This window comes from Anopheles ziemanni, chromosome 2 (assembly GCF_943734765.1).
Source record: "Anopheles ziemanni chromosome 2, idAnoZiCoDA_A2_x.2, whole genome shotgun sequence".
Lineage (NCBI taxonomy): Eukaryota > Metazoa > Arthropoda > Insecta > Diptera > Culicidae > Anopheles > Anopheles ziemanni.
In genome coordinates this window covers 31,312,229-31,336,196 of record NC_080705.1, presented here as the reverse complement: position 1 = coordinate 31,336,196, position 23,968 = coordinate 31,312,229, and the positions used below count along the sequence as shown (strand labels likewise).

Sequence of the window (23,968 nt, the reverse complement as noted above, 5' to 3'; positions counted from 1 at the left end):
GAAGTTGAACACTCAGCGTGAAAAGGTGCCCTTTTTCTTTGAGGAGCCTTCCACGAACACCGGGGAACATACGCCGGAACGGAACGGACAGTGTCAAAATATTTCCTTGTCCAGGAAGGAGACGCCTTGCCTTTAGTTTTTTGCTATCTTACGCCCGGTGGACGGTGGGTGTCTCTTGTCTAATCCAATTTGACGGATCATGGGTAAGCGAACCCGTAAAGTGTCGCCCCCGGTAAAGAGCATTTTTTTCCCTTCTTACATTACTTTTCAACGTCGACTTCTACGTCGCTTTTTTGCTGCACAGTTCCGGGTTTCGATTTTCAGTGGTTTTTTTTTTCTTCAGTTTCATCCATTGCACGCCCGTTAAATCCTATTTGTCGCATCGTGTAATGTTTGAACGAATTCATGCGAAGAAAAATATTTTTAAACTTTCCACCATGAAAAAGGCTCTCTTGAAATATATTTGATTGGATGTATTTTTCACTGTTTCTCCACTTAGAATCATTTTTCTGTCAAGTTCTCCCGGTTGAAACCACAATTAACTCCCTGACATTAATCACCATTCCCATCGATCAATCGACCGGGAGAAGAATGGAAATAATTTCACACTTTAGTTAACAACTTGCTGGTTCGCGAGCTCGGTTTTTGCACGTGCTTCGAACACGCGCCACGGAGCGATTCGATCGATGGGCTGTTGTGCAATACTCCCATTGAGCCTCGGAAGGTACAATTTACTGCAACCACTGCATGTGGATGCAGTGGAAGTTCTACATGGAAGGTTGCGAAATAATATCGATTTGTTTTCATTTTGTCGAACACCGGATCTCCCTTGTATCTACCGAAAGGGAAGCAATCAAACCTTTTAAATCCACCGCCTTAAAATTCTTAAATCGTTTCGCTCATTCCTCGTTGGTTCTGACTTTATGTTCATCTTTTTATGAGGCATCCATAAATTAGCTCGTGTCAAATGGCAATCGGTATGCTTCCCCATGAGAAACAATGTAACGTGGTGGTGCTAAAGATCGCTCCCTTCCTCTCACAACCTTTGTGTAGAAAAAGAAAAGCATGACATATTTGCAATGCAACCAGATTCCCGGGAGTCCGATCGGCATGAATGTTAGAAATTTATTATCACGCAAGATTCCACGCCATTGATAACGGCGTGCCCTTTTACACGGTTCCACTTGGCGTTTAAACTTTTGTTTCAGCTTTTGCCGCCACACGGTCGGCCTTCCCGGCATCATTCCTGCGTGCGATCATCATGTCGCTCACTTATCATAAACAATCTGCCTCCCCTCGAGCCCTTCGTCCCCCTTGCCTGTGCGGCGTTTTTAGGGAAACCGTCTCGTGTCTAATTCTCCGATCGTCCGTAGTGGCGTACGTGCGTGCATTTCGGTAAAATTGCCGGTGCCCGGGCTCGGTGAAACATTCTTCTACACGTTCCAAGCCCGCCCTCCGGTGGCCGACCCTTTGCCGGAACGTCTCGCGTGGAGTCCTATTATTTATGGCAATATTAAACATGCATGACACATGGCGCACGGAAATCTGGAACATCTCTCACCGGTTCCCCCCCTGGCAGGACGCGCTATGTTACCGTTCTCGCGGGAAGGCCTACTTTTTTACCACTTGCCCAGATCGCTGGAAGGTTGGTTGGTGGAAGGACAGGGATGGGGCGGGCCCTCCAGATGGTGCAAAAGATCAGCTACGGCTGCGACGTGCGAGTGCAAGATAAAATGCTAATGATAACGTGCCACCGGGTGGAAGTCGGAACGTCGTCGGAGAAGAACCGCACCGGGGTAGGGGGAAGCGGGACGGGAACGGTTTCTTACGTGACGCGCTGCAACAGAAGAAAGCTGCTGCTCCTGCTACTTGTTGGAAGCGCGCTGATCGCGTAACGGATTCTTGGGTAGATTTTGGTTCGGTGCAGACGTCAGAAGAGGTCGCGTACGAACGATGGGGAAAGGAGCGGAGGAGACAGAGAGAGGCTAGTTGACAGAGAGGGGGGGCATGGTGATCATTCTTCACTCGCTCGAGACGCAGTCGTAAAGAATGCGCTTTTGCGGCAGGTTTTGGAAAAGAAGGATACACTTTGCGGCCGGACTGGGAAAAATTATGAGGCGGAGGTTCAGTTCGTTTTGCACCGTTTCGAGGGAAGGTGTTTTTTGAAATCGAGATAACACGGGGGAGGAGGGGTGAGTTGAGAGGTCCTTGCATCGTCATACACACACACACGCACCGGCTCGGTCAGGTGGATGAACGACTTGGGCGAGATCGTATTGCAGACACGTTTCGGAACGTTGCAACCGGAGCCTTTTACGGCCGTTCTTTTCGAAGGCGCGCGAGGGGAGCGGAGTGGCTCGGTCAGCAGTTGAAGGGTGAAATGGACGGGGGGTGGGGCCACACAGTGACACATACACCATTGCTGCGGCCAGCTGTATACATTTTTTTTTTGCAACGCGCCAGGAATGCAACGCTGACATACGCAAAGTATGAAATTTATGCCTTCTTCTCTCCGATGGTTTCTCGAGTTCGCGGTTATGAAGGCAAGAATCAGCGTGGAGTGTCAAGTAAAACGATTGGAAGTAAAATTTACACGAACCGTCATAATTGTTTATGATGCATGTGTATTGAAATACCTTTTATTGGCGATAGAACGAATTGAGTTTGAAAAAGTAAAAGTTGTTAATTTTGTGGTCGGATTAAACTTGTTATATTTTTCAATGTATCGAATACAAATTTTCTGTTTCTAATGTTGTAACACTGATTAATTCTAAGACATCATTGTTTTATTGCAAGTGATTCCTTGTGGTCTTAAGATAGTATTTTGAAACTAATTTTTTTGTTTCCTTTTTGAAAATTCTTATTAAAAATTGTGTATTTTCTAGTGAAAAGGATGATTATCTTAAAGTAGTAATTTCAAATCCAATCTTAATGTTTTTTAAACAAAATTCAATAAAATATCCATGCAGAGTAAACAATTAATTACTATAATTAAAACACAAATTTGAACACGTCGTCAATCTGTCTGAGCTGGTGGCTCAATCCACATTATATGTGGCCTTTTCTAGCGTCTCTTCCAGTTTGCATACATAAATGTTACCATGCGCAATCTTGTGAGATGTTCCCCCTCCGCCAAACTCTCGCTTCTTCTAATCGAACATCATCAATCGGGGTTTCTTTTCTTTCTTCTTCGAACACATGGTGATCGTGTACGGGGTGCGGAAATAAAATCAAACCCATCGTATTTGTATGCGTGGTTTTTTGCTTCTTTATCACCCCTTCAGCACGATTTGGAGAACGCCATAAATTATGACTAAACATTCTACACCAACCAACCTGTACTGCTTTTTTTGCCTCTTGTGTGGAAGCTGGTGGTCGGTTCTCGTGTTCTAGTGGGTTCTAGTTTTGCCCGCATAGGTCAAGCCGTTCGGGCGACACTCCTGAATTTGAACGGCTGATTAAACGCACGGATTTCCAAGGTCGACGGGTGGCTAGTTCTTGGTGGTTTCTAATTGTTACTCTCTCTTTCCTTCTGCTTGCTGTGTATTCTATCTATTACTGGCACGCTATTTCTGTGCGAGGGTTTTTTGTAGGTATCCTTGGACACACTCTTACGCTAAACCGTAGTCAAATGTTGATCTATCAAATTTGATCAAATATTCAACTGGCCGGCGGTGGTTGTGGAGTTACGATCGAAACGGACAAAATCTAGATTTTAAGAAGGTGGGTTTTTTCTATTGGGGAGTGGTTCACCAAATTCTAAATTCTTTACCACCTCTGCAGGGGTGGCTTCGCCGTCGTGAAGGTGATCCGGCGATGGATTTATCCCCTGTAGGTGCGGTTTGATGGTCACAAGATACCAACATTTTGCTCGTGCAAATCTCCGTCATCTCGATCAAAAACAGATTATCAGCGAAAAATTATCGTTTAAACCGAAAAGCGCTGAACGACGATTATGCTCCAAAAGACGCAACAAATTCGAACTCCTGCACATCGCCTTCCCATCCTTCGGAACCGTCATTTCTTTTAGGAGCCTTTTTGATTGGCAGCTCGTTGATAATTTGATCGTGGGCTGCTCCGGGTGCTCGAAATCACCATCCAAAGAGACGCGGAAAGAGATTTTTACAGCTTTTATTTTTTGTGCTGCACATTTTGGCTTCGTTCTTGCTCACACCTCACGTCTTACGCGGTGATGTTATTTGAAACTCCGACTTGATGGACAGATTTGTTTAACAAATAAACATCAATCGTTACTATCGCTGCTAAGTCCCGACCCAAACTGATTGATGTACAGCATGTGCCTTTGTTAGAAAAGGCTAAGAAGAGCATGCGGAATCGAGTTAGATGTTGGTTTGATTTAATAAAAATAAATCTCATAATGAAACGCTTTTCAAACAAATTAATTTGGGAAGGTTTTTACTTTGTGTGCATTATTCCAAATCATTTAAAATCATTTCGTATGTTTATCGCGAATCAAATATGATCGATTTGACTTGCCTTAAAGACCTTTTCTAATCATAGTCTTCATTTTCTTCTGCTCGTTACAGGTAAGCTGTAACACAATTCTTCCTCCAAGTAATGAAGTCATACCCCGGAGAGCAACAAGCGCATCGAGAGAACGGTGTCAATCATCATCATCAACATGATCGTCCATCCAACTCTCCGAGCTCGGTGCATCGGAAGCTCCACCGAAAACCAAGTGGAATATTAATAACACTAAACCGGTTGCAACGAAGTGTCGGAGTTAGGTTTGCAACAATTTTTCAAAAGTCCACCCTCGGGACCTCGTTTACGTTGAAGCTCTTGACATTTCCACGCTCTTTTTGAACGATCTCGTTTCCGCTGATGATCGGAGGATGATGTTGTTGTCCGCCACCGTCGATTGAGGAAGTTGATGAGGGATCACCCAGTGCAAAAATGCTACCCCCTTTTTGCTCCATTCTGAAGGGCCTGTCCGAGGTCTAAGAAAGACATCATCACCCCCGTTTTTCCCCCCTCGGAGTCATAATTTTTCACTGCTCGTTTGGTCGCGGGGCAAGCGAATTTCACCCGGTTTAATGCGCGGGGCAGTCACTGCCGATTGGCAGAAAATATGATCAAGATGATGATGTTTTGCCATTTGATGCCGGGCTGTCAGCATTTGCTCGGACGCCCTTGGACTGGCTCGAAACGGTGCGGTTACAAATTTTCCCCGGCCTCGGAATGGAACGATCCCGCCTGTGCAATAAAAGCGCGGTCAGTGGCCAAGAGATCAAGACGAATTACCCTCGATTACACTTCCGCCATTGGTTGGGCTCGGTTGGTTTGGCCGTTCGGGGCGCAGATTGCCGGGAGGAACGGAATGATTTCGATCGACCGTAATCGAGAGTGCAGTTCCATAACTGGCACTTGATCACCTGATCCTTTTAGCGAACCGTAGCGCATGAGGAATCGAAAGATACACGGTGCGATCGATCGCCGAGCGGTGACAAAGGGTGATGTGTCGCTTGTCTGCGCGGTCGAGGTAAAGGTCAAGCAGCTCCGTGCCGTGTACGGAAGCGGTGTACCATAGGAAATGGATCAAGTGCGCCAAATAGGACGCGGGCAGGGAAAAACAAACATTTCTTAAAATTATGTTTTATCGCCGCCGAGCTGAAGCGTGAATTTATCACGTTGATTTATGCGTGCGCCGCGTGGTCAGTTCTCGATGCAGCTCACTTTCTGCTGGAAAAAGGGTCTCTCGGGCAAAGAAGGTAGACACTTCGACGTTCTTAAGCTGTGCATTCTGCTTGTCGTAGATGAATGCGTCGGTCAGCAAAAAGGATAGTGGTGGTGGTGACCGTGATAAAGGTCGTTCCTAGAGTGTCGCCCCTCCAGGATCCAACGGTCAGTCGTTAATCCGTTCCGACTGTTGCTATCATTTGCTCGAACCCGCGGAACGGTTGTCTCCGACACGGGCGATAGATCACGCAACCAACACAGGGGGGGAAGAGGTTACACATGCCTGGGCTCGCAATTACCGCTGAGTTCTAGAAGAACCCCAAGATCGATGTCCTGGTAGGGGGGAAGTGGAAGAGATGCCTTGTTTCACGTGTTTTTTCTTCCTACCTTTTTCCTTCCGATAACATGAGAGTGAGTGATTCAAACCGAGAAACCGAGACTGGCGGCGCAAAATTAATGATATCATCATCTTTAACAATATAATCATAACTCATGCAGTTAATCCTTCTGCACGGCTCCGGGACCCCTTTGACGGTTGTATTTATGTTTTCGTGTACCCTCTGTCTGTTTTGTTCGTCGTGTGTCGTGTTCGACGTTCGATCGGGTTTTTTTTTCAAGCGCTCATGCAACTTGCGGCGATCCCACGCAACCAGCTTCTTTTCCGTTGAATTTGGATGACGCATCGTGCGGGATTTGCGAGTGCCAAACCGCGTGGGTGTTTGCCAAATTTTTACTGCACTCTCCGGTATTTTTCGAGGGAACGATGAGATGCAACAAATCGAATGAATGGCGTTTCGGGATACGATTTAATCGATTTTATATGTTCAACCAACACCGATCGCTCGTCGATAATTTGCTGCGGTTTATTTGTTGGCGAGTTGCCGTTTGATTTATAATCATTTGCATAACATATTATCGATTGCGAATTTGTCCAAAGATGACAGCAATTATGAGTCGTGAATTATGACCATTTTTTTCAAATAACGTTCGCATTAATAAAATGGACAAATTTTCATCGGTGATAAGAAAAAAGTTAACCAAGCTAATTGAATGAAGTAAATTTTATTATAAAGTTACATCTTTATAGTACTTTCAAAAAATATTCCGACGGCCAATAAGCCGGCCTTACGGTCGTTGGCCGAAACTTTTGCCATAGCCGAAAAAACCAGTCATGTAAGGATGTTTTTCATTTGTTGTGAAGCATTCATGACACAGTGTTACTCCGTTTGAACTTTAAAATATTGAGAGGCATAAGGAGGGTTATCAGTGCTGGGTATATTAATTATATTTAACCCGTTCAACTCCTCCGATGATCTTTGGGTATGATTTACTCAGGAAAGGTATGTCCAAACAAGTGAATTGTACTCTTTATGATTTTTTCTGAAAAAATTGCTAAATTTCGGAAGGCATTGCATACGATATGGCGTGCTATTAGAGTTAAGGGACCACAAAACACTTTAAATATACTGTAACAAGCTTCAAAAGCAACATAAAGTACCAGAGTTACCACTTGTCGCCGTCTGGCTTTAAATAATCTTTGGTCACGTGATCCGCGATAAAGCTGGATGTTTTAACATGTAATCAAACGCAGTTGGTTTAATGTTTTGGCCACTGTGGATTCAATTTAATTGATACAGCTGTCAAATTTGTTCTAAGTTTAAAAGAAATGCTACTCTTTATTTTTTTCTGTTTTCTGTTTTTGCATGAAAAGGCGTTAAAATTTTTTTTAAATGCAAACGTTATTTCATTAAATAATGATGTATTTTTTATTTATCATTTAAAGCAAAACACGACAGACTTTCCGTTTTCTTTCCAACGCATGTGCAGCCCGCTTTAACACGTGCCGTTGCTTTCAATTTTCACGCTTCCACGATTGTTCTACTTTAGTGCCGTAATTACAAGACCATGCGCCCTTAAAACCTTCATTTCACTGCTAGGTGCGAAATGCTAGGCGGGCGAGAAAAGAATCGTTTCCGAGCCCGTAAGCAGCTACATCTGATGCATTTATCTACACCTAAAAAAGTGGGACGAATAGCATCCCCGGTACTTATCGGGAGCATGGTGCGGAAAAAAGTGTCGTTTTTCGATGACGCACGCAGCAGTTGTACCGCAAGGTGCGATGGGTATCGTTCGGAGAAGAAGTCCCTTTTGGAGTAGATGCTTTCTTCCACTTCCACTTTCCGCTCCGACACACGTCAATCAGCCGCATGAACGTCATCGTCGTGTCGGCGCGGCTTTCCGCTCGTCATCTGATCGTGCATTGAAGTCTTTCGTGTCTGCGTGCTGTGGAAGCGACGCGACGGTGCACTTTTGGGCCGAAAAACCGTTCGCCTTCGCCCTCTGCCCCGGCGGGTTTTGATCCGTTTCATAAATGGCGCACGCTCGTGAGGTGTTGATTAGACGTGATTAGAAAGTCCTCCCGCTCTTGAAACATGTCCGTCGAGCTGCGACATTATGTTGCCGTCGCTACCGGAGCATATATTCACGACCGCTTTTTGACGTTCTGCGTGCGTGCAAAACAATTTTCGTTGGTTGCTCCAGTTTTTCGGTTTCCCATTTGCTTTTATTTTTCCTCCGATGATTTCCTTCGCCGTGGCCGGTTCATGCATATCGTAGGTTGTTGCTCCTCTTGTGGGGGGCAAGTGTCGTTCCTCTCTTTGGGGAAGTTTCCTAGAGGTGCCTGAGAAGCGTCGAAATCCATTTGGGGCCCGTCGGTGGTACCGTTTGCTCCCGAAAGCAGCCGAAGTGTAATTGAATTTGCATTTCCCACCCACCCGCGTGCCGTGGTGGTTTCCCCGGCTCGAATCGAATGGGAAAGCTAGATCTTTGGAAGCGAAATGCTAGGACGGTTTGGGTGGGGAAAGTTAAAAAAAAATCCACCCTGAACCCATTTGTCAAAGCTCGGCAACATCATCCGTCTTTTTTGATGGCTGTGCGATCGCTTTCCATCACCTTTCGTTTGGAAACATTCCTATGGCTTATGCTTGCCTTCTTTCGTACATTTCCATGCCACTTGCTGCGGACGCCGTGTGATGCAAAATTGACACGTGTATGTCGTTGCGTGATGGATGAAGTGAATCAATTTCACGCCCCCTTGACGCGAACCGAAAAGCTCTCTCGGTGGAGAAATTTTTCGGGTCATTCTAAATTTGCATGAATTCGTACCCGAGTGTAACGGGTTGTAATTATTATTGCAAACAAAACATAAAATTTATACAAAATAACAGCACAACCATAACATTAGTTGGTACAATGGAGGTTCAATGGCAGTCGCAGCAAACCGCGACGCCAAAGTGTCTGCAACCCGTCGGAGGTGATGTCCAGCATTCCCAACTACCGTCTGCTCTCTGCAGACCGCGCAACCGAGGGCTTTTCCTATGTAAGAGCAATAAAAGGTCCAACATTCCCATGTCCGCCCGCGTGTTGGCTTGCAATTTAATAAAAAACAACACACATGAAAAAGCGTGTCGCCATCCGCTCGCGCCGCCATAAAGATAGCGGAAAGCGGTAGTGGCCATTCTTTAACCACCTCGGGTTTTTTGTTGTTGTTGCTGCTGCTTTCGTTAGTTTGTTTGTCGTGCAAATTCGCGTAACATGCGCAGAACCGGCGCAATATGTTGTGTTTGCTCGTTAGGTCGGATGCTTGTGTGTATGGTTGTAGTTATTTTTTTTGTTGGTTTGTTTATTTTGTTTGTTTTTTGTATGCAGCTTTTTGCGCCTCCATTGAAAACAACCATAACATTTTTTGTGACCGAGCGTTGCGAGTTCGTCGGAGAAAGTTGGGTTGGTGAAAAGAAATTTTTGTTAACATGTAGATTATTCTTCTCTTCGTTTTGGCAACATCCATTTTTGTTTCTTTTTATTTGTGTTCTCTGGCATGAAAAAAAAGAACTAGTACACTTTCTATGTAAATTACCGATACAAAGGCAAATTTGTGGCAAAATATGTAGGTTGCAGATGATCATGCGTAACGGGTCATAACTGTTGTTTTTATTTTGTTTTGTGTTGTTGAGTAGAACTTCAACGGGTAATTTTAAATTAATAAATCGCTTTTACTACACATAGCACATTTTGTGTTTATAGCGAAAATAAACTTATCAATATTCGTACTTCTATGCAATATGATTGAATCGTGTATGATACTAAAATTATGCCTTTACGTACCAAAGTGGAGGCGGTAACCGTACATTGTTAAACATGTAAAGGTTTAGTCGTATATGTTTCTAAGTCGACATCATATAGGACGAAATACAAAAGTCGTAGATTGCTCGTTCATCTATACGTATGCATAAAACAAATCGTGTTAAATTCTTGATCGGCATCATATGCAACAACAATATCGTTGCTTATACATTGTCTATGCATAATGCAATTCCGATTGGAAATATACTGATTTGGGATTAAATTCAAACAACTTTCTACGACTTTGCGTTGTGTGGGTTCACTTTTCTTTTAATCGATGAAATATGATGAGAAATTTCAACAAGTGAGCCATTTACTTTTTCAAAGTAGATTGGTTTTAAACACTAAATAAATGCGTTCTATAATGAATTTTCAAGCTGATAGAAAAGATTTGTAGTGCAATGATTTTACCTACACAACCCAATCGTACCTACCGTACAAACGTATCTTCCCGCGGATCATGGCAAAACAACTGTACCCCAAAGGACCTCCACAGAAATCCCAATGCCCCTTCCTCTCTCTCCGTCTCTGCGGGTTTCAAAGGGTTCGCGAGCAAAATAATAGACTCGTGGCCGGCGTCAAACGTTCGAACCCATTTCAAACACCCACAGCGCCATCCCCCCCGGGTGGACCTTCGCCGAAGACGGGAGGGTGGGTTCGAGGGCTGCACAATTTGGCCCCGATCCTAATTGGCACCGGGTGCGGAAATGGGTGTTTTTTACCCCCTTCGCCTTTGCTTTGGCATGTGAGCCAACAACCGATCGAGAGGGTTGCGGTTGGAAACTTTCGTCCGCCGGGAGTAGAACGAGAGTGCGAAAGGGTGAAAACCTTCCGCCAAAGGGCCCCAACCCATGATGGGTCGGTACCACATTCTATTACGCCTTCCGCCGCCATTCCAAAAGTCGACGCGCGCTCCCAACATACTGTTTATGGCGATCGTTTTCGCTTTCCTTTGGCCTCACGAGCGAGAAGCACCGGCCAACTCCGTTAGCGCACACCATATCAGCGCACACAAACATAGGGTGAAACGATAATGTCCAGTGCTACCGATTGGCTCGTGGCTCGTGGAGGCTTTGATTTTATTTTATAACACTTCTCTCCGGCAAGACCCGGGACGCCCTTTCACCGCGTGGTGCGCTTTCGCGTGCAAAACCCAGCGGGTGGTGATCTTCAGCGGGGGAGGAGAGGAGGGAAAAAGGGCGTCAAATCGGGCGCGCGGGAGAACATTGACCGACCCGGGTCGGTAACGGTAGCAATCGCATACACCCCGCGAGCATAAGCATGTTGTTGGCGGTCGTCGGAAATCACGAAAGGAGAATGAAACGATCTAAACATGCGCACACACACACACACACACGCTTACGGACGAGCGGGTATAATTGGCTCCCGATATTGGCCAGTGTCCTCGTGGGTGCCTCATGCAAACCATTGGCACTACCTCCGGTTTACGCTGCCGCCAACCCCAAGCAAGTCCAGTTCCGACGCTCGACCTCAAGGAATGTGTCTTAGGAAGGGGTGAGGCAGAAGGAAGCGAAGAAAATGCCCGGATTCAAAACCCGCGGGGTGTTACACGAGGGCTTTCGGGCTTCACATACCTTCATTCACCCCACTTCTCGCCATCAGATGCTCGACTAAAGATACTTCTTCTTGGCGTAACGACCTTGTTGGTCATGCCTGCCCTGTAAAGGGCTTACGAGACTTTTTACCCTATGTGTACGTGGATAGTCAGTCCTCTCGTACAGGGGGGTCCGGTCTCGGTTGGGATTCGAACCCACGCCGTCGAGGTTGTGAGCCACGGCGCTCATGGGCCGATTTTCTAAACTAAAGATAGTGATCGTTATAATTTCGTTTTCACGTGCCCTTCCCGGGGCCAAGACGTTCGCGATTGCAGGAAGGGAAGTGTTGCCAGCATCATCTTGCCGCGCCCTATCGCGCACTTTCCATCACTATCGCACCCTTCCATCTGTCCCAACCCCCTTCCCCGCTCCATACCGGGGGAGCCATACCGGAGATGATCTTTTATTTTTCTTCTATCCTCCACCGCTTTCCCAACGACACCGAACGATCGAGAGGGGTTAAAAGGGAAAAAGCACCCGCTTCTGAAATTAACTTACTCCAACCTCGCACCCATCCACCCGCCCCTCAGAAGGGCACTCGCCACTCCGGGGTGCAGCAGCTACCGATTGGCGTTCGGATAAACAAATGGACAAATGACATGCGCTTCGGGGTTGGCTTGGAACCTTCCGACTCCAAACTGGAGCCCTCGACGCTGCCACGTGACGCTGGTTGCGTTTTTTTTTCTTCAAATGCCACCAACTGTTGGCGGTTAATGTGACACACACATATACACACAAACGAAGGCAGCGTCTCGTGACTGTTTACTGCCCTGGGGTAATAACACTTACGGCATCATTTCCGGTTCCGTCCCGGGGAGGGAAGTGTTTACGGTTGCAGTTTGTTTTGCTTTATCATTACATTGTTGTTGTTTTTGATGGTAAAAAGAATTACAATCAGTGTTGACTGCACAGTTGCTAAATCTGTTTATGTTTGGTTTTTTCATTTTGGTTTTCTATTAAATTTGCTCAATTTGTTTTGTTCATAATTCTATCAGTACTCTACATATATCAGTCGAGGATTCACCTGGCATGTTAATGAATCTTTGTGAAATTGCATTTTAAAGGTTCAAACTTTTAGCTATCGTTTTTTTTTTTCAAACATCTTTCAAGCATCTGAACATCTGTCCAGCACTTGACGCCACTTAATAAGCCAACGTGAAATGTTTAAATAGCCCATTTTTTTTTTGTGCCTAATACATTGCCATAGTTTATCATTGTGTTGCTCTGTAATTTTTAGCTTTAACAGCTCCACAAAAACACCATGCGATGTCATTTATTTACTTTTTTGCTGTGTTTTTGCATTCAAAAAAAATGATAAAGAAATTAGATCAGTTCTTCAATCGACCTATCATTTACTTGATTTATCTCTATTACTTCTTGAATGCACGGAGTATTATTTGTGTTGATTAATTTTTCTTTTCTAATGCTATAAACTACTTTTCTCAATCAGAATATATAGATGCATCATCGAGTTGAGCAACTTCTGGTTGGCCATCGACTTGAAGTTCACGTCAGTGCCAATAAATGTTTGGTCTGGGAGAATAGAAAAATATAAACCTTCCGTCCGCCGTTCGGTGCAATGTGCGATGTTTACGTGACTTGGCTAAAACCTCTTACCGAGCGACCGGTGACAATCCACCATCACAACATCAACAGCCACTCATAACTTGACCTTCTGCTAGATGTGTGTTTGTGTACGTTAGCGAGCTATAGGAAAATAAAAAGCGCCAGTCAAGTGCAGGAATCAATCATCCATAAATCACACAACCAAAGCACACCGAAGAGCACAGTCGATGCACATCGAACAGTATTGAGTGGGAACGAGGGAGCGGTGACCATAAAGCATTGACGCCATGTTCAATTTATCAAACGCTTCCAACCGGATGACATATCAATTCTAACCGATCTCCTCGTCTAGAGTGCTCCGATGGGAAGAGTTTGTGCTTGGTGAAGAATCGAAGGCCACTCGGGCAGACCTAGTTTGTACCTCCGGGATGGGAACGGATCGTTTCGGTGGGATATATGCGCGGAATGTTCCGACGTCGATCAATCATTATTCTGCGCACAGGAGGACAAGTTTAGTGACCTTGGCTAATTGCTTCACGCGAGTTTTGCGGATGCGAAGTCGGAATGTTCCAATCGTGTCCGGCCGTGGAGTCCGATCACTTTCACCCGTCAGTCAGTCCGGTAAAACATTGGCCCTAGGGGTCATCGGTCCCACGACGTTGCCACTGCCAATCGAAAGTCTTCAATTTTGCGTCCAGGAAAAAGCGTATAAACCGAAAGGGGCGAGAGGTGATGATGGTTAGCAGCGCTTCTGATGGACGGTTTGAAATTGACTGCCGAAAAGCCACGAACTCTGCGTCGTGATTTCTCACACCGAAAATCTGCCGGCTCCGTGGCCCTTTTTTCCGGAGCCAACTCGTCGAAAAATCTCCAAAAATGTGTGCATTCTTCCCCGCATCGGTTCCCGCTTCTTTTTTCGCGTGATGATTTCGCGATCACGCAACAGATGACTCGTCGCCTTGCGTGCACGAATGATTTGCTGCCAATCAAACACAAACGATGCCATGTTCTTTCGGTCAGCTTTCCCCTCCTCCCTCTCTTACTTGTTGGTTCGGTTGGTTTTTTTTTGTTTCTCGTTTTCGTTCTGCAAACTTATTTTAAGAAGTCACGCGAAGCGACTGCTCAAACACGGTCAAGAGCACGTGAATCACGTGCCAAAAAGCGAGAGTTTATTTTTAAGCCGCCGAAACCGTGGTCGTTGCACAGTTTTATTTGCGACTCGTTCTTTTTTTTCTATTTTTGTTGAAGAAACTACTGGCTTTAACAATAAATCGATTCAGTGAGAGGGTTCGTGTTTTGTCGGTCGTTGAAGTTCTTCGATTGGGTGACGTGCTTAGTTTTTCTAACTTTTTGACGAATGAGTATTTTTGCATGTTGTTGTTTTTCGGTTAAAATTGATTTTAAAACGATATTTGTCTCTCAGAGTTTTTCCTTAAATTATCTTTCTTTTATTATTGACTTCCATAAATTAATCCTGGCATGATGTAGTTTTTTGGTTGAATTTAATTCAAACGACCATCTATCCAATCTTTGTAAGTTTTGTAAAAATATTTGTCCCTCTGAGATTTTAAAAAAATTATCTTCCTTTTATTTTTGACTCGTATTAACCTGGAATACATTGATTAATCCTAGTATGTTGTATTTTGTTTTTAATAGATTTTAAAACGATCATCTATGCAATCTTTGTAAATCTTGCAAGAATATTTGTCCCTCTGAAATTTTCATGAAATTATTTTTCTTTACGGTTTGATTTGTTAATTAATCCTCCAACCTGGCATTAATTAATCCTCCTCGGAACCCTTGGCAATGCGTTTGTTCAGCACCACTCCGTATCGCGGTCAGTTATTTCAAAATCAATGTCAACGATCAATAACAGCGCGCGTTTCCTTCATTGGTTTTGGTTTTATTTCCCCATTGCATTACCTTTTCTGTCGCCCTGTGGCTATTTGCCAAATTCGAGCGGTCTTAAATTTCCTATCGAAATACCGCTTCCACCCGAGCTCTCGGGAATCATCAACCCGAGATCGGCCAACAGATAAACCAATCAGATCACGCTTCAGCAATAATAAATTTTTCCCTAGGCCCGTCGTCGTCGTTGTCGGAAAGACCATTGGGTTTGCAGGCGAAGATTTTTCCCTAGGCATCGTCCACCGTCGCCACCGTCACCTTCGTTTATCTACAGCCCGGTGCTTTTCTGTTTGGTTGTTTTTTTCCATCGCCAAATCAATTCTGCACCAGAAGAACCAACTCCGGCGTCGTTCGGCGCCTTTTGGGACGCGCGCGCGGGCTTTGATTTCTTCCTATCCCTCATCAACGCTCCCGGAGGCAACGGTTTGAAGCTGCTGCTATTGCTCGACTGGCGACCTGGCCGGACCGGCCGCCCGACCCGACCGGCCCCAGGGATCGTTTCGTTGATCGTTTGTGTCCATTTTAGGACAAAATTACCCCGGTTCGGTTGATTTATTAGCATCGGCAGCTGATTTATGACGCCTCCACCCGCGTAAAGCTGGGGGAGAGGGCGCGTTGCTCGGGTGTAGGGCTTAGGTTCGGTGTTGTTTTGATTCTTTTTGTCCCCTCCCCCCCTCGCTCTATTGCTATTCATCCGTTTCATCTGTTTTGTTTTTCGCCGGCAGCGAAAAATTTGCTCCGAACCGAGAGACGCCGACTAGGACAATTCTACTATTTGAGACCGAAAAATCGGCTCGAGCATTGCGATGGTCGGCGGCCCCATTCGGGGTTGTCCGCGTCCGCCCCCGTCACGGTCCCATTTCAACGGCCAATAAACAATTCTATACCACACCGCCAAGTTGGGGCCACTTTTTCCCCACAGCCAAGCGACTGGCGTACGACGCAATTTTGATTCCCATAGGCCATTTTGGTCGGTGCGCGCGCGAGTGAAAGCCCACTTTCGTCACGGAGCCGGTCAGGGAAAATTCCACCCCTTCGGTGCAACGAACGTACCCCCTCCGGTGGTGGCGGTGGAGGGAAAGTGTTGAAAATTTATTAAAACCAATTGATTTATTGACGGTCGGAAAACGGCGGGCCTTTCGCCATTGTCACCGACCGGTTAGAGTCTAGTTAATCCGGAGGAGGAACGACCGTTTTGTCAATCATGATCGGCCCCCAAGTCGGGGACTATAGAGGGGGGAAAAGAAGCGGGGTACAAAACGTGCCTTATTAAATGATCCATTTGTGTTGGTGTGGGCTTGCGAGGGGGTTAGGGGGTTATTTTTCCCGCGGGCTGGCGATAAATATTTCTCTTTTCCCATCGGCGACGCTTTATTGATTAAACATCATTCGTTTTCATTCCGTTTCGTTTCAGGTGAGTTCAAACGAGGTCGCTAATTAACGAGGTTCTAACGAGCTCCTCCTTGTGGCCCACGAGGGTATTGTGTTTTCTGCGCGTCAACGAGAGAAAACGGTCGTAAAAGGACGCGGACAGCGTCGCCAAGGAATGGAGAAGGTTTGCAAGTGTGCGAAGTAATTGATGGTTTCTAATTTATTCTATCCGGAGCGTAGTTTCGTCGAGATTGAACTTAAGAAAAGCATAAAAGCCTTCACCTTAATCCCAAAGTGTGCTCTAATCCGCTGAGGGCATGATTTTTCCCAAAACTCTTTTCGCAGAGACAGAGTTAGAGAGTCAGCGATCGATCGATTCCGAACTCATTTGAATAAATAATCCATTTTCATCGTCTCTCGATCGGCCCCGAATTCTGTAGTTCTGTATAGAACCGATACCAAATTTACGACCACAATCCACACGGTGGTGAAACCGAGGAGGGTGGGGAAAATCTAAAATATTAGCCACCCCCTCCACCTCCCCTTTCAACCACTCGCTATCGATCGCGTTTCGATTCCCTTCAGCCCGGTCGTGATTAGCTATAAATTAAGCGAACATTTGTCGGAGATTATCGGCATGTTTTGTCAAGTCGTTTCAACAAGCTGCTCGCGAAGTGGGAAAAGGCGATCGAACACGGAGCGGGACGCCAACCTGCTCCCTTTCGTAAAGTGACAAGTTTTTCCCTCTACGAGCAGGTGAAAATGATGATTTGTTTCTAGCTTCTACTGGTGCGCGCTCCGCGCTGCATGGAGCTTGGTCGTTGGCTGTGCTTTCGGTACCGCAATTTATGAGATCCGGCCCGGTGAACTAGAGTGTTCGATGCTCGACTCACCACGGGAGACTTCGGTTGGCCGTCGACGACGAAACCTTTTTTTCGATCACAAGCGCCTCGGGCGGGGTTTTAGTGGGAACATTTGTTTGGTATTCTTTTTTTCCATATTTTTATCGGTAAAATGGTTCCTTGTTGTTGTTTTTTTTTTTGGTGTGTTGACCAGATGGCCTCCACCACCATCGCGTCGGGACCGTCTAACGACCTTACCCATCGTGGGAGAGAACGAATTCTAACGGTTTCTAGCGGCGACGAGGAGGAAGTTCTCGACGTGCCGGCTCCAGCCAAATTGTCGAACGCCGGAGTCGGGAGGGAGGGCATCATTAGACCGCTAAAATGTGGGCTTACTTTGGGCTTGATGGCCTCAGATTAATTTGGAAGGTAATTTACAGCATGTTCACATTTATCTCCAATTAATAGCAGATCTGGAATGCCACATTAAATGGAGCTCTATTCAACCATCGTATAAGAGAGTTGTGGATTTGTTTGAAATCTGCACAAGAAGTGTCTTTTTTTTTTAAATAAAACTGTGCATTTTTTTTAAATGCGATTGTACAAATTCATTCAAACTATTTCTACAATTCTCAATTCTGTGGGAATTATGTTCTCGTTTCTGTGATTAATTAGTGAATTAATAGAATCTTACTTATGAGTTTTATGATTGAAATCATCGTGCATACTTTTTGTAACTAGAGTTGTGTAATTCCGACTCCTGAATCTGAATGACTCTTTGCTTCGTTTTGGGGGAATTGTCAATCTTGTGAGTGGGCCAGAAAAGAAGAAGAAGAAGTCAATATTTTAATGACTGATACCCAAAGATTATTCAATATTAAAAGAACAGAATAGTAAAGCCCAAACAATGGGAAGAGGAGCCCTTTTTTGGTCGCTAAATCCACACGAATTAAAGAATCATGAAGATTCGTTAGAGATCAACAAAAGATTAATGAAAGATTCATTAGGTTTCGAAAAGATTCATCAATGTTGAAAGATTTGAATTCCAAAAAATTCATGAATCTATCTGAATGTATCTTAGGTGAAAGATTCATATGAATGAATCTCGCCTAAAGATTCATAAGGCACAACACTATTTGTAATCCTTATTAATCTCTGATTATGATTTGGGCTTGTCTTTGGGGAGTTAAATATCTGCACAAACTCATGTTTTGTGTATCAAATCATAAAAGTTACTCAAAAATTCAAGGAAAGAAAAGAAAGACAGAAAAAGAGTTATTATTTCCATCGCTAGTTTCTATTAAAAATGAAAAACATAAAGAGACAAAAGTATTACACATTTTGCGTTACACGTACACTACAGCATTTTAGAAGGAAAATCACTGTCGATTTCTATTTCCCGCCCGTGGCTGCTCGATTCGTCGAAAGGCCACACGAATGGGGCTTCGCGCCGAGAAGCCTAGCAGCAATTTTTGTTTATTTAGGTTTATGATGATTGAAAGTGAAACCACTGGCCCACCGCGCCGGGCACTTCCAGCCGGGCAATAAGGTAACACTTGGCCATGTGCCCTCAACCTAAGCACAACCCGCAGTCGCGCGTACCCCACAGCCGTTCGTACCCAACTTCTTGGGCCGCATTCCATTTGCGCTAACCGCCCCGATTCGCCCCGCGGAGGGAAAGGACCAACGCTGAAGCTCGCGGTTGCGTTCCTGGTGCGGAGGGAAGGAAAAAAAGGACGTCAATCGCGCAACGACGTGCGGCCCAGACACCCGTATAGGAAAGTGGGACGGACGCGAGCATACTTTTGATTTCTTGCCGCCGGTAATCGCGCGCTTTCGCCTTCATCTTTTGTTTTTCCTTCCTTCACCGCGCTTGGGGTTTTCGGAGCGTTGTGGAGGCCTTTTTTCCCGGGGGTCGGTTCATAATGTTTGCCCTCCGCGGGGGTGGGGTGGTGGAGGAACTGCCCTGTGGATTACCGGACCCGGAGCGCGGTTGGGCAAGTGAGGTCGGTGACCCCGTCGGGTGGTAAAGGATAAGTGAAACTTGCCTACAATGTTACTACCCTTCCGCCGGTGATTCATTGCACTTTTGACCTTCCCCGGGTGGTCAGGGCCCGGGAAATGCGGTGCGGTTCCTTGCGGGAAACCTTTGCAAATCTCATTACTAACAATTTCGAATCGGAGCTCTCCTGGAATAGGGTTCAACATGAAAGTGTTTCAAATTTAAACCTTCCCTTCTTGTGGTCCGTAAAACAGCAGCTTCCTACTTTCTCACTGGTTTATTTCAATTACTTTGTTCTTCCACAAGACATTATGGTACGTTTTAAAGTCTTAAGCAAATGCATTGTTTTCGAAATACTCTTCCAAAACAAAATATCTTAAAAGACGACCACGCGAAGGGACTTCCTACTGCTTCTCTTCCGGCGAAAGTCAATAGAGTGTGTGGGTGTTTAGTCGATTCATGTTACAACAGACACCCCTCCCCCATCTAATGGCGGTTTCTCGAAGGGAGAAAGACATTCCCTAGCCGAAGACGAAGCTTATCGGCAGATCACGCGTCCTTCCCGGGCCCGTTCTCCCCCTCCCCCTTCCCCATACACAATTCTGGTTATCCCTTTCTCTTTATTTTAGTGCCGCTTTAGAGTTGGCGTTAAGCGTAAACTCAAAGGCGGAGTTAAGCGTCCGGAGAGTGTGTTTCCCGTGTGTCGGTGTTTCGTCGCGCAAGGCAACCACCAGACTTTGGCAACGCCAACCTTATTGACTCGTGCCTATAGGCACTGCACGTGCCTGCCCTTGCCTTGCCTGGAGGCGCGAAAGCCCCAATCGATCGACCGATCGTTTCCCCGGTTATGATTATTTGATTGAAGCTTTCACTCTCGAATTTCCGTCCGCCAATCGAAGTTACGCCATTCCCGTGGTGAGCCCGTAACACTGTCTGTTTGTGTCTTTTATTTTCTTCTTCGAGGAGGGGTTGGACCGTTGTGGGCGGCAAGGGGGTAGGGGCGTCGTGTGTGTGCACATATGTGAATGTTTACTCCGGGCCCTTTTGCAGAGCCCATCGGAGGAGGAGGCATCGCTCCTAACAAGCTAAAACCCGACCGCCGTTTTATTTCCCAACTATGCAACGTTACCGATGGAAAGTGGAAGTGATTCCCAGCGTCAGACGGAGAGAGACACGGGGTTTAAAACCCGCAACACCTGGCCAGCGGTAACTGATGGTGTGGGACGATTGTCATATCGTTAGTGTCAGACTTTGACGAGCGAAGGGAAATTTCGAATGTCGATTGTGTGGCATCGTTCGTCAAACGCGAGGAAAAGCCTCCAGCGCACCGTCCGCTGTACTTTCCAGCATGCCTGCTACCTTCCGTTGATGCTTATTGCTCGTTTTATTGCTCGAAAATGCAACCGTATGCATGGCTGGAAAGGCGAGTATGGAGACGAACGAGGTAGTACCTACACCTTTTTGTTACCATAAACGATTGTTAATGGGTGCCTCATCGTATGGAGGCTTCCGCCTGCCCCTAGAGCTGAGCAGCGAAGTTGTGAATGGAAGATGTGTGTCTTTGGGCTTTCCTTTCCCATTGGCTTTTCTTTTTCCCACAACACCCCGCACACGCTTGCGAGTACGCGGGAGCCGTCTTACGGTGGAAGCAATACTGGTAAACCGGCGCACTCAAAGTGTGTCTTTTTAATGACGATTGATATCGTTTTAAAGGCGGTAAAAAGAACTGTGCCCCTTGCTTTTCTTTTTTTTCCTCCCGGTATGCAATACGTCGTTCGTTTTATTACTTCTAGTGTTTACCGTTAAGAAACATTATTCGTTTATGGTTCCGTAAACGGTATGGTAATATTTATTTAATTTTCGCTTTTCTTGTTGTCATTAACTTACAATTTCGTTGTATAATCGAATGTGATGAATGCGTCGAAATGAAATTGAAATATGTTTGTGCATTACCAACTCAAATAATAATTGAATATGTGATCTGCTCTAGTAAATTGTCTATAAGAATTATAAAATAGAAGAACATCAAATTCAGTCCATCTTTGTCCTATCTCCATCTTATTCTTTGGCGTTGTTCATCTTCAATCGTGCTTATCTTATCCACATGTTTTAGACGTCGAGTAATGGATTAACACGTTCACTGCCAAGCGTTGTTAGCATGCTTTTATAGTACAATGTTTTTTGATTAAATTTGTTTATAAAATTTGTTAAACTGACGGTTTTCGAAGGCCAAGCAGAGACTTACCATCCACAAAGAACTTGTTTTTAATATTTCTATAGTTTTTATGTTGCATTTTCTTTTGTTTATGGGTCAAAAACTTTTTAGAACTAATTGCTGCCCTCACCCACTTTTGGGTGACGTGGCAGTGAACGTGTTAATTGAAATATAAAATTATCATCACTCAACATCAGATAGACTTTATAAATCATAAAATAATGTCCTTATTGTTTTAAACGGTCTTCAAAAATTATAAAGTGTACACGCACAAAATTCAGTACATATCCTGTGTCATATTAGCCCATTTTGATTTAAACATGACTCGAATCAGCAACTCCCGATGGAGATAATAAATTATTTTAAAGTTCATAGCCATGTTTTGTCCCTCGTCCAGCTACGGGTCGGGTTCAGTTCATTTCCGCATTCTTTTCGTTATCCCCTGGGATCATATTTGACCTGCATCCGATGCACCGACCGATCGGAACGCATACCACCAGCGCGCCGAGCAGTCGATCGATCATCATCATTTCTGGGTCAAAACCTGCGCAAACTACAATAGCTCATCGTGTAATAGGTTCCCCCCCCCCTCCCCCCTTTTTCTCAAAGTACTCCTGTCTAGTTAGTGTCTCCCCGTTCCTCCGCCGAACGAGCCTCGAAAGCCTCATTAGACCCGGGAGTACGCGAAACGCCAACCGAGCGTCGATCGAACAACTACCGGGACGGAAGAAACGGGGTGGGCAGGATTTATGGAACGTCTTCCCCCGCCCGGACCTCCCATAAGTTTGCCCCTAAGCACCAATTGTGCTATCGCTAGATTTACGAGCCTTCGCTTTCGCCGGAGGCGATCGATCTTCCCGCGATCGAATCTGGCCTCTGGTCTGAAGTGTCTGTTTTTCGCCCTTTTTCGATCGATCCTTCCATCCCGGGGCGAGATCGGAAAAGTGCGCATGATTTTCAAGCTGGGGAGCACCAAATTCTGATCCCGTCCGATCGATCTTCGAGTCCGCACTCTTAGCAAAGGTACCTTTTTTACTTTTGTCGTGAACGATTCACTTGGCGGTTTGCGTTTGCGGGTTAACCTTAAGCCACCACCAGGGCAGCTCCGGGAGCATCAGCTGTTGTCTTTCGGTGCACTTCAGGCAGCCGTGTGTGTGTGTGTGTGTGTAGTATAAGATACGAAGGCAAAAGGGCGCCCGCTACATGCGCCAGTTACCGATGGAATTTATTATTATGATCGCATGTTTATGCTCGTTTCGCGCTCGCTTGGAATGGCGCTGGAAAATGTACCGCACAGGAGTTCGTAACAAAGAAAAAAATAAGGAAACATTTCGCTACACCAGCGTACAATACCCTCGGACAGGGGATTGTTTTAGGACACGGACACGGAGCTCAGCTTCGCGTGACATTCACCGTGCTTACCTCTCTGACGGAATCAAATACGAGCTCTAGGAAGGGAAACTCGGCAAGCCTGATGAGTCATTCGCCCTCTTTCGCCCCCCGCTTCGCAAAATGCGGGAATTATGTTGCTTCGGCATGACGGTTATTGGTTGTTTTGTGCACCCCAGAAATCCGCTACCGTTGCATTCCGTTTTCGACGCCGACTGGTGTGAAGCATATGCGGCAACGCGATCGTCTGCTTTGCAATTCGGTCATGGACCGATCGTTCCCCAAACATAATTTAATAACCGTAATTGGCACGAGGGAAGCGGAGAGGTAATCGCACACGATAGATGCACGATTTGATGAGTGCAGCCAACTCCCCGATCCAGGGCATCAGAACAGAACTGCATACCATTCCTTCGCTAACGGCATACTGTGTCGTTCTGGGGCTTTAAGCTTTTCCCAGCGCCTGTGGTTGTTGTCTGTGATTGAGGGCGTGAAAATCAATCCACGCTGTGCGCGCGCGCCAACCACCTGCAAGATGTACATATTGCACATCGGATGGCTTTAAACAACCACCGTTCGAAGGCGTCGAGCCGCATCGAGTAACGAGAATGGTCGCGTTTGTTCTCGTACCGCGCGCTCATCTGACGAGGAGGAAAAAGGGGGCTATTTTGTAATGCGTGGAGGGAGGTGTGGGGAGGAGCGTGTTGGGAAATTGGAGCAGAAATCCTACACCAGGCATTCCGGCTTGCAATCCCCACCCCTTCGACAAAGGTGCATCTGCAGATCGGTAGGGGGATCTGGCGGTGGCGGTGTGTAACCTTGTCTGAGGAGAAGGTAAGCTTCACCAAAACAAAAAAAAAACAACAAAACAGCGTACATTGAACACAGAAATTGCATAAATTTCCCATCGACACGAGGTGCTCTCGGGTACGAGAAACCTTCATTTGCTGTCGATTTTTTCTCGTTTTGCTGTTTTGGGGTTTGCTTACAAATCGGACGCTATCGTTTCTTCTCTGATAATGGCGAGGCGAAGGATGATGTGGAAAAAAAGGTACAAGGTGCACGCGCCTCGTGCCAGCTGGGCCAGGGGGTGGGGTGTGTGCAATTGCAATACAATCCGCTACAACTAACGGATCTGTGCTGTGCATGCTGTGAGACCGTTTGTCTGCTAATTACA

General features: G+C 45.7%; 1 protein-coding gene across 1 annotated transcript in view; it reads left to right on the top strand.

Annotated features, from left to right (window-relative positions):
- Positions 1-1,667: 1,667 nt before the first annotated feature.
- The window catches only part of LOC131293378 (centrosome-associated protein CEP250), a 141,293-nt gene continuing 118,992 nt past the window's right edge, over positions 1,668-23,968 (top strand). The window contains exon 1 of the mRNA XM_058321457.1: positions 1,668-1,796. Coding sequence (XP_058177440.1) covers positions 1,668-1,796 — 129 coding nt within the window. The remainder of the gene's footprint in view (positions 1,797-23,968) is intronic.